Genomic DNA, 12,082 nt, shown 5'->3' with positions numbered 1-12,082 from the left:
CTGATAATTAGTGATGTAGAGCATTTTTTCATGTGCCTTTTGGCCATTCGGATTTCTTCTTTGACAAAGTTTCTGTTCATTTCATTGCCCCATTTTCTGATGGGGTTGGATGTTTTCTTCTTGTGGATTTCAACCAGTGCTTTGTATATCCTTGATATCAACCTGTTATCCAATGGTACTGGGTGAATATCCTTTCCCATTCTGTAGACTGTCTTCATATATTGGTCACTTTCTTTTGAGGTGCAGAAGCTTCTTAGTTTAAGATACTTTCATTTGTTTATCTGTTTCCACTTGCTTGGCCAGCAGCATGTTGTCTTTGAAGATACTGTTAGCTTCAATGTCGTGGAGGGTTTTGCTGACCTTGTCTTCTGATGTTGAGGTTTTTAATCCATTTTGATCTGACTTTTGTACATGGTGTTAGGTAGAGATCTGAGCCCGTTTATTTTCATATAGCAGTCCAGTTTTGCCAGCACCATTTGTTAAAGTGCATCACATTTGGTGGGGTGTAAGGCAGAAGACAAGAGATCTGAATTTTATATGTGTATATATATATATATATATGTATACACACACACACACATATATATCTATACACACACACACACACACACAGGCTCGGCTCTTCACACGCTACCTGTCTGAATGCAAGGTTTCATCCCAGTGGAAAACCAGCAGGACTCTACTACTATACAAGAAGGGAGACATTCACAACATTGGCAACTATTACCCAATCTGCCTATTGTCTGCCATCTACAAGCTGTTCACTTGAGTTATCCTGAATAGGATTGGCAGAACACTAAATGAAGGACAACCATGCGAGCAAGCCAGGTTCCGAAAAGGATTCAGCACCATCGACCATATCCACACGATAACCAAGCTCATTGAGGTTTCTCGGGAGTTCAAGATGCCGCTCTGTCTAACGTTCATTGATTTAAAGACGGCCTTTGATTCTGTTGAGACAGAAGCGGTCATCGGAGCCCTAGCCAATCAGGGCGTTCAAACTCAATACATCAGGATCCTCCGTGAGCTGTATTATGGATTCACTACCAGGATCTCACCATTCTACAAAGAAATAATCATCCATGTCAAGAGAGGGGTTCAGCAGGGTGACACCATTTCACCAAAACTATTCAGTGCCACCCTTGAGAACATCATGTGATGACTGGAATGGGAAGGAATGGGAGTGAAGATAGATGGTCGACAACTACACCACCTCCGGTTTGCTGATGACATTGTTCTAATAACACCAAACATCAGCCAAGCAGCACAAATGCTAACCAACTTCAACCGTGAGTGTGGAAAGGTCGGATTACAACTGAATCTCACAAAGACAATGTCCATGAGAAACAGTCTTGTTCCTGATGTTCCATTCACTCTCAATGGAAAGACCATCTCCGAATGCAACAGCTATGTGTACCTAGGTCGAGAAGTCAACATGACGAATGACCTGGCACCTGAGTTGCGCAGGAGGAAGAGAACGACTTGGATTGCCTTCAAGAGCGTTAAAGAAATAAATAAGAGGACAAAGAACCTCCACCTCTGAGCACATCTCTTCGATTCCACTGTTCTTCTTGCATTAACATATGCCTCAGAGACCTGGGCCCTATGAAAACAGGATGAGAACGCTATTCGGGTCTCTCAAAGAGGAATCGAAAGAGCTATGCTTAGAGTATCACGCTTCACTTAAATGAGAGATAGGATCCGGAGTTCTGATCTCCATCAATGCTCAAGAATCAGGGATGCTGTCTCATTTGCCAAGGCATCAAAAATCAGATGGGCCGGACACGTAATGAGGTTTAGAGACGACTGCTGGACTAGAGCCATTACTGACTGGATTCCACGGACGTCAAAAGATCTCGTGGATGCCCACCTACAAGATTGTCAAACTTCTTCATCTACATTGTGAGACTTGTTGTTACTGTGTTTGGCATATCAAATACATCACAGGTAGCTTGCCAGACTGCCGCGTGGGCGAGATACTCTCGGTAGCTTGCCGGGCTCTCTGAGAGGGGTGGAGGAATCGAACCCTGGTCAGCTGGGTCGGCCGCGTGCAAGGCAAACGCCCTACCACTGTGCTTTTGCTCCAACCCGAATCTGAAGTATTTCTTGTAAATAGAATATAGTTGGATCAAGTTTATTTATTAGTTTTGAACTGCACATAGTGTTACTGAGAAGCTACTCCTACTTGGTGTTCAGGATTGCTTTCAGTAGTGCTTGAGACAATGTGATGCTGGAGATCAAATCTGGCGTCCTGCATACAGAGTAGGCAGTCCAGATATGATTTGTTTTATTAATTTACATTTACTGTCATTATTAACAAGTTAGGATTTTCACCTGTTGTTTTGCTTTTATTTTTACTTCTATATGATTTTTTTCATTCCTTTATTTCTCTATTTCTGACTTCTGTTCTGTAAATATAGTGTCATTTTAATTCATTGCTTATTTGAATGTATATTTTAATGTTACTAGTTATTGCCCTGTAAATTACAATTGATTTAAAGTATTATTAATTTTTTAATTTTATTTTTATAAAGTTATTCAAAATAATTGATTACATTCAATATTTCAACACCAATCCCCACCACCATTACACCTTCCAACCACCATTATTTTTAATTTTCCCACCACTATCTAAGCCTGCCCCATGGGCGGATGCTAAATAATTTATTTTGTATTGCTTGTTATGAATAATTGACCAACAACACTGTCATCCTATTGTTCATTGATTTGCTCGAGCAGACCCAGTAATGTCTCTGTTGTGAGACTTGTTGTTACTGTGTTTGGTATACCGAATACATCATGGGTAGCTTGCCAGGTTTTGCTGTGCAGGTGAGATACTCTTGGTAACTTGCCAGGTTCTCCGAGAGGGGTGGAGGAATCGAACCTGGCTCAGCCGGGCTGGCTGCCTGCAAAGCAAACGCCCTACTGCTGTGCTATTGCTCCAGCCCAATTGACTAAAAGTGATCCAAAAAGATTTCCTTAGAGGAAAGTGTGTGAAATTGTTGTATCTCATCTTGGAGCCATTAAGCCCCTGTATGTCACTGTCACTGTCCTCCCGTTGTTCATCGATTTGCTCGACCGGGCCCAGTAATGTCTCCATTGTGAGACTTTGTTATTACTGTGTCTGGCATATCGAATACGTCACGGGGAGCTTGCCAGGCTCTGCCGTGCGGGCGAGATACTCTCGGTAGCTTGCCGGGCTCTCCGAGAGGGGCAGAGGAATTGAACTCGGGTCAGCCATGTTGGCTGCATGCAAGGTGAACGCCTTGCCCGCTGTGCTATCACTTAGTACTGTATTGCAAACCATAATGCGCCAAAGGAAGAGTGAGAGATAGAGAGAAAGAAAAAAAGTGCCTGCTATATGAAAGGCTGCAAGTGATGGAGTGGTGGGAGGAAAAAGTGGAGACATTGGTGGTGGGAAATGTATACTGGTGTTTGGAACACTGTATGAATGAAACTCAAGCATGAACAACTTTGTAACTGTGTATCTCATGGTGATTCAATTAGAAAATTCAAATAAAAAAAAATCCACCACCTTCCTCTCCAAAAACCAAACAAAATAAACCCTTTTAGGTATATGGATAGTTAATCTATAACAAAGGAGCTGAATAGAGGAAGTGGAGCTGGAACATCTCTTCAGCAAAAGGTGCTGGGCAAACAGGATAGTCACATGAAAAAAAATCAAGCTGGATCTGTATCTCTAAATCACATCATTAAAAAAATTAATTCAAAGTGGACTGAAGACCCTGTTATTAGAACAGAATCTATAAAATATATTGAGGAAAAAGGAAAAATAAAAATAAATAATTGGAAGTTACTTATTTTCAAATGAAAATGTTTATATGGCAGAGAAGCAACAGAGGCAAAGGTCAATGTACATTGGTGATGTTACGGCCATACCACCCTGAACGCGCCCGATCTCGTCTGATCTCGGAAGCTAAGCAGGGTTGGGCCTGGTTAGTACTTGGATGGAAGGAATTATAAAGCTAAATATACAGTCCATAGAGTCAACAGCACTGAAGTAAGGAGACCCAAACATTATTCAACAAACTTAAAGGGTGCCTGTTGAGATGGCAGGCTGAGTGGGTTTGGGGTGGGAGAGGGAGCCTGTGAACAATGGTTGAGGGAAAGTGAAACTGGTGGCAGGATCAGAGGTGGAATATTTTATGTCTAAAAACCAACTATACATAAATTTGTAAATCACGGTGCTTTCATAAAATAAAGTCTGGGGATAAAAGAATTCCAGGGTAAAATTAAAGGACACCCTATGAATGGATGTACACCATACATCAAATAAATAATATGCAAGTTACATAAAACACATGTAGTTCAGCAATAACAACAACAAAAACCCAATAACACCATCAAAAAAATGAAAAGACATGAATAAGATTTTTCCCTAAGAAGACATACATTAAAAAGTGTTCACCAGGACTTATTATCAGAGAAATTCAAGTCAAAATGACAAAAAAGGATCATTTTACATCAATGAAAATGATACATATAAAAAAAACCCTATAAACAAGAGCTGGGGAGATAATACAGTGGGTAGGATGCTTGCCTTAAATGCAGCCAACCTGTGTTCACACTCTGGTATGGTACAGTCGCCAGGGAGTGATCTCTCTGTGCAGAAGTAGGAGTAAGCCCTGAGCACCAGCAGGTGTGAATCCAAAACAAAACAAAAAAACTAGAAACAACTAGTGCTGATGGGGATATAGTTAAAAGGGAACCTTCGTTCACTGTGGGGATGTTATCTGGTTTAAACTCTATGGAAAAAAATGTGTGGAGACTTCTCACAAAAGAATAGAGCTTACATATAATGCAGTGATTCTACTTCTTGTCATCTATTCCCCAAAACAAAAAAATTATTTTGAATAGATATCTGCACACCTATGTTCACTGCAGCACTGAATACAATATACTAGATATGAAGGTTTGAGATACAGACAGAATAGAATATTATAAAAAGACAAAAACTTACAGTTTGTTACAATTTGGATGGAACTGGGGAGGTAAGTCAAGGGGAGAAGGACAAATACCAATTCCTCTCATTCATGTGTGGTATATGGAGAATAAAACAGGTAATACATAGTATCAAACAATGACAAACACCCTTCAAAGAACTGAGATTAGCAAGGAGTCAGGGTTGAATGGGAATAACAAAGCTGACTAGAACTGACACAGGTTGGTGGTAGAAGGTCTTGGGCTATAGTGACGTGAAGATATCATAATAAACACCATAAAAACCGTAAAAGCGAACACTACTGTAACCATGTTACACTACAAAAAAAACCCAAAATTACAGTACCAGGTAGTTACACTGGTGAAATCTGTTAAACGTTTTTATCTGCATTTTTAAATGACTACTGATGTTAAACATCTTTTTATCTATTGGGATTGAATAGCTTCTTTTGGTAAATTACAATTAATTTTTTTTTGCCCAGCATTTAACTATGTTGTTTGGATTTTTATTGTTTAGTTGTAAGAGTTATTTATACTATTAGAATATAAGAGTTTTTCTTAGATATGTAATTTTCTTCAATTCTTGGGGTTGTCTTTCACTTTGTTGATGATAACCTTTGCAATATAATTTTATTTTTAATTTTGAGGAAGTCTAGCTTATTTATCTTGTGGTTTGTGCTTTTGCTGTTTTATATTTAAAATAACTGGTTAACCCATGGAGATATAAGTACTTCTATATTTCTTCTGAGAGATTCAGCTCTTTCATTTTAAGTGCATGGTTTCTTTTGAATTAATCTTATAGGTGCTGTAAGATAGGCATACAATTTCATTCTTTGCATGAACCTATCAAGTTGTCCAGTACTTTTGTTGAAAATAGTCTTTCATTTAAGTTTCTTGATACCATTATTGAAAATCATTCAAATGTAAATAGAAACACTTCTAAGAGATTTGGCTCTTTCATTTTAAGTGCATGGTTTCTTTTGAATTACTCTTACAGGTGCTGTAAGATATGAATAAAATTTCATTCTTTTGCATAAACAATTCAAGTTGTCCAGTACTTTTGTTAAAAATAGTCTTTCATTTAATTTTCTTGGTACCATTACTGAAAATCAATCAAATGTAAATAGAAACACTTCTGAATTCTCAATCCAATTACATTTATATATCTGTCAATCTTTATGCCAGTAATAATTTTAATTACTGTTACTTAGTTGTAAGTTTTGAAATTGGTCCATGTGGACACTTATATTTTATTTTTTCAAAATTATCTAGCTATCTGAATTATTTATATTTTCACATGATATTATGGATCATATAATCTCTGCAAAAAGTTAATCAAAACTTTTTGACATATCTTGCATAAAATCTGTAGATCACTTTATTAAGTATTGAAATACTAACAACATCAAGTATTTTAATCCATGCACAGTGGGTATTAATCCATTTATCTAGGTCTTCTTTCATTTCTTTTCCTAATTATTGTTCATTTTATGGAACTGTTACTTTAATTTCATCTTTACCTATTCAACACTGTAAGGTGATAGAACTGATTTTATACTGACTACATATTCTATAACCCTGCTTGTCTAATACTTGAAAAAATATTTTTTAGAAATAGTTAAAATTTTCTGTGAGGTTAAAGATACTTTTACTTCTTCCCTTCTAATTTACATGCCTTTTATTTCTTTTTCACTCTGAGCCCCCTTTATTTTTTCATGCCTAAATTTCCTAGTTAGATCTGCAAGCATAATAAATATAAGCAGCTAGGACATTTATCTTTCTCTTGTTCCTAATCTTAATGGGAGAAGAATCCAGTCTTCTGTAATTATTAAGTATGTTAGCTGTGGGTTTTTCATAGATGTCCTTTATAGTTTGAAGAAATTTCCTTCTACTTCTAGTTTGCTGAATTAGTTTATCATGAAAGATCAGTGGATTCTTTGAAAATATTTATTGGGCTTGGGGGCAATATTACAGCAGGTAGGGTGCTTGCCTTGCACGTGACTGACCCGGGTTTAATCCACTGCACTTCATATGGTTCCCTGAACTCTTCTGGGAGTGATCCTGAACACAGCTAGGAGTAAGCTTTGGGCACTGTCAGATGTGGCCCTAAACAAACAAACAAACAAACAAACAAACAAACAAACAAAAAAACACCCCAAAATACAAGAAATAATTTTTGGGCTTGAGAAATAGCTTAAAGGAGAAGAGTACAGGCCTTGTATGTGTGAGGCCCCAAGTTCAATCCCTGGTATCACAGGCCCCTTGAGCACTGCTATACATAGCCCTAGCAGTCACACAAGCACTGCTGGGTATGACTCTGGATCCACATCATGGCTGGGGACAAAGAGTGCTGTATTATTAAACTCTGGCATTGAATCCACAGGCCTTCACTGTCAGAACTAGGAAGTATTGATAGGAGTGACCTTTGGCAACCCAATCACCACTCAGGATGCCCTCCAAATATTTATTCTATGTGTATTTTTACTATCATATTTTAAAATATTTTTAATTGTATATAGCACTGGTTGTTCATTAAATTAACAAAAATTGCATTTTGGGGATAAGGTAAGGTAAAGGTAAAGGCCCTCCCGTTGATCGTCGATTTGCTCGAGCGGGCCCAGTAACGTCTCCATTGGAGACTTTGTTGTTACTGTGTCTGGCATATTGAATACTCTCGGTAGCTTGCCGGGCTCTCCGAGAGGGGCGGAGGAATCGAACTCGGGTTGGCCATGTTGGCCGCTTGTAAGGCAAACGCCCTACCCGCTGTGCTATCGCTCCAGCCCGTAAAGGTAAAGGCCCTCCCATTGATCGTCGATTTGCTCGAGCGGGCCCAGTAACGTCTCCATTGGAGACTTTGTTGTTACTGTGTCTGGCATATCAAATACTCTCGGTAGCTTGCCCTTGGGCTGGAGCGATAGCACAGCGGTAGGGTGTTTGCCTTACACACAGCCAACATGGCCGACCCGAGTTCGATTCCTCCGCCCCTCTCGGAGAGCCCGACAAGCTACCGAGAGTATCTTGCCCTCATGGCAGAGCCTGGCAAGCTCCCTGTGACGTATTCGATATGCCAGACACATTTTGGGGATAAATTTTTATATTTTATATCTTTATATTTTAGTGGTCTAGTTTGTTAATTTGAAAAGTTTTTCATTCATGCTTTTTTTTTATTCACTTCCTACCACCAATGATCCCAGTATCCCTCCCACCAACCCCCCCACTCCCCCCCCCCCCCCCCCCCCCCCCCCCCCGGCCTCTGTGGCAGGGTATTTCCTTTTGCTCTCTCTCTCCTTTTGGGTGTTGTGGTTTGAAATATAGGTACTGAGTGGTCATCATGTTCGATCTACAGTCTACTTTCAGCTCACATCTCCCACCCCGAGCGGGCCCTCCAATCGCCCTTTACTTGGTGGTCCCTTCTCTATCTGAGCTGCCAAAAAGAGACAATTTTTAAAAACTTTTTAAGTAACTGATTTACTATACTTGAGAATGCTGAGCCAAAAGTCTCTGGAGGTGATAGCAACAGAAGCAAGAATTTGAGAAAAGTATCTTTGTAATTCACAGTGATTGAATTAAAAAATATGCATATATCTCAATAATTTTAGAAAGTGAGTTGCATCACCATGTACCTCTGTCGGATCAGGGTAAAAGAATTTGAAACAAAAAGGGTCTGTTTAAAGTCTCCAGGAGATAACCTCTGCCATTTTCACGTTCATTTCCATAAACAACTTTACCACACTCTGTCACAGGTTGACAGTCTCTGTAGTAGCTGATCACTGAGAATCTTTCATGACACAGTCCCTCCTTCCCTCCTCTCTCTCTTTCTTTCTCTCTCTCTCTCTCTCCCCCTCCCTCCCTTCCTCCTTTCCTCCCTTTTTCTCTCCTTTCTATTTCTCTCCCTTCCTCCCTTCCTCCCTCCTTGTTTTTGGGCCACACCCACCCTTCCTTCCTTCCTTCCTTCCTTCCTTCCTTCCTTCCTTCCTTCCTTCCTTCCTTCCTTCTTTGTTTCTGGGTCACACTTGGTACTGCTCAGGGCTTACTCTTACTCCTGCCTCTGTGCTCCGGAATCACTCCTGGTAGACTCAAGGGACCATATGGAGTACTCTGGGGATTGAACCTGGGTTGGGAACGTTCAAGGCAAGCATTCAATCTTCCATACTATCACTCTGCCCCCCACCCCACCCCACCCCAGTCCCTTTTTCTATTTGGCTCCCAAAACACTGGCAGTCTACCAGTCTACTACATCCCTAGGAATTATAAAGGGTTCCTCTATAGGAAAACAGAAAAGTCCAAGGATACAGGGCAACAGACAGAGGAATTAGAGGATGCCCTCACCAAATAACCAGACTTTCTTTAGTCCTCTACTGGGAAGACTGTTGGAGATAAGGTCTATATACACACAGCTCCTATAAAGTAACACAGAACCCCATTTTTAGATGCAAATAGACATACAGGAATATCCACATATAGGAGATAAGATGAAAGGGACTGAAGCAAATGAAGACAGCACTTTGGAGAAAAAGAGAAAGTATCTGACCTGATCAATTTGGTCTTGATTTGACTAAGATGAAAGCTGGAAGAATGAGTTTTTATACAGAGATGCTAGATAGAGTAGGAAATTATAAGCAGATTTGAAAACTATAAATAAATAAATAAAACCTTCAAACCCCAAAACAAACAATAATCAAAGAGGCAATTAATTCCAGGAAATACAAGAAGTTTTAAAAGAAAGGAATGAATAGCTTATAGTTTTCTATAGCATTTACCTAGCTATAGTAAAGAGTCAATTACCAATTTAATCAGACATGCATATAAATTATATTAGAAGATTGAAAAGAGGAACAAATATGGGAGGAATTATTCTAATTCTGAAAAATCATTCTAATTTTCCATGGGAAGAGGATATAGATAAAATTAATATTAAAAAATCTTGAAATAGCAACAAGAACTACTAGAAGAAAAGCAAGAGTTCAAAATGAGAAGTAGCAATTTGACATAGGTTAGACTGAACCAAGAGATGCTGCTTTATGCTACAAGCTTTGTAGCATACTTAGATAGAATTATGTATATAGATCAATGTGATGCAAACATTCAATTGAAAAGAGACAGTGCCAGCCTGAACTTCCTCTTGAGAATCAGCTAGTAGAATGCACTCTATAAATGTTCTAAACAGCCAAGACTGAAGCTTCGGACACTATATCCTAGGTCAAGCAATATTTATTGACCTGAATGTGAACTCCAGGTTCTGGACAAAGCTTTTCAATGAATTCAGTTCATCTCACTGAAATAAACAGATTTGGTTTACTATAATGAGTCAGTAATAATCTGTAGGACCAGATACCAAAACATAACCGATACTTATTAACGGCTACAATAATATGCTCATACAAGTGAATAGTAATGTCAAAAAGTGCACTACTGTATTATATAAGTGACCTGGCTCTGGGTGGAGGCAGAGTACATAACTAAAGTTTTTAATAATTTCTTTATCCAGAGATTAACTAAGTAATAGCATTTTAATGCAAACACACACAACCCCCCATCAATCTGTCAGCAGTACTATGATGCTGAGCTTGGGAATGCTCTCCTCTCATCTAGATTACAGGCCTATTTCTCTGCACTATCTGTCCCTCAGTGCTCAGATCCAGATTTGGGCAGTGTTCAGTTCTGCTGTTAATAAGTTTCTTCCAGAAATATATCTGAATGAGGAAAAACTGTCATCATTGTTATTATTTTAGTTATTAAACAGTAAATCTTGGTTTGTAGGGAACAAAATATAAAGGAACTGCTGAGTTAATGAGAAGAGGATGCATGCTGGTTTGCGATAATAAATGTAATCTAGAATATCCTCTCTCATAGAGGCACATGGCAAGAAGACTGCTACTACTTAGGGAAAACTTCCCGTTGTTACTGAGGTCTAACTATCTGGGACACTGCTGTTTTTTTAAGTTTCTAACTCAGCTATAGAAGTGATCCTGGTGAATCATACACTGTTCTCAGCACTGGTCACTTGCAATTACCTTTTATTTTAACCAGTGGTAGGTTAAAAACCTCTGAGCAGTCTCAGCCAAATTCTTTTCTTTTCTAGTAATATGTCAGCGCTTTGTTGCCTACCTTGAGTTCATCTTTGCTCTGAAAGTTGTCCAGGAGGTGTTGGTAATGGGTATCACACATTTGACGAAGCAATGAAAGAAGGCAGGACACATATTCACCCTGTGGACCAACCCAAAAAATACTTAGCACAGTCAATCACAGTGGTTGTTTCCCCAATCCACAGAGGGCAAGGAGAGAAGGAAGGGTCTGAAATGGCCCCAATGATCATGAAAAGGAAGGTGATAACTGAAAGTGAGTTTTCTTTCCTGCAAAGGGAAGCCTGATGAGCTTGAGAGTCTTGGTAAGATCTCTGCAGCTCAGGGCTAACTGAAAAATCTTAACCTACAACAACCAAGTGCTATAAAGTCAGATAGTCTACGTTTTGTTTTCACTATGAAAAGTTTTGCCAATTCTTGGTGACAATTTGTTGCTAGGGCATCATACCAAAGTGTGGAGGAGATACTTGGAATAGGGTGCTTGGCTTTCTCTGGAGAGAATTTGGAATCTGCCCATACTGTTATGCTTGAGGAGCCCCTCATCAAAAATTTCCCTGGGACTCTCCCAGAGATTATGTATAGTTATTGGATCAAGGAGATGGTGGATACTAGATCATCATAGCTGTTTGGAAAGCAGAGGAATCTGAACTGATCCTTGCCCCCCATGCTTTGCTTTTTGGAGGGGATGGTGGCGAAACACCTGGCTGTGCTCAGGACATAGTACTGGCTCCGTGATCAAGGATCACTCTTGGTAGGCCTCAGGAACCATATTACAGTGTGGGGGATCAAGCCAGATTGACTGTTTGCAAGGCAAGTATTTTACCCACTGTACTATTTCTCTGGCCCTGAACTGAGCTTCCTGAGAAAATGAGATATAGATTTTTTCTGGTATACAAACTTTTAAGACAGTAACATTTTAATGACAAAAAGGTGTTTTAAACATTTAATTTTCAACTGCGGTACATAGAAGATTTATGAATTCCAAGGAGTTTAATGATCTAATGGCAACTTCTGAAATGGAGCAGCTGAGCCTTAAC

General features: G+C 39.3%; 1 protein-coding gene across 5 annotated transcripts in view; it reads right to left on the bottom strand.

Annotated features, from left to right (window-relative positions):
* DOCK3 (dedicator of cytokinesis 3) overlaps window positions 1–12,082 on the bottom strand; it is a 467,343-nt gene that overhangs the window by 87,272 nt on the left and 367,989 nt on the right. For all 5 annotated transcript variants that reach the window (XM_056129948.1, XM_056129950.1, XM_056129951.1 and 2 more), the window contains exon 27: window positions 11,071–11,169. In XM_056129948.1, the coding sequence (XP_055985923.1) occupies window positions 11,071–11,169 (99 nt within the window). The remainder of the gene's footprint in view (window positions 1–11,070; window positions 11,170–12,082) is intronic.

This window comes from Sorex fumeus, unplaced genomic scaffold (assembly GCF_029834395.1).
Source record: "Sorex fumeus unplaced genomic scaffold, SorFum_2.1 ptg000072l, whole genome shotgun sequence".
Lineage (NCBI taxonomy): Eukaryota > Metazoa > Chordata > Mammalia > Eulipotyphla > Soricidae > Sorex > Sorex fumeus.
The sequence above is the reverse complement of the archived record's forward strand: the minus strand, read 5'-3'. Positions and strand labels throughout refer to the sequence as shown.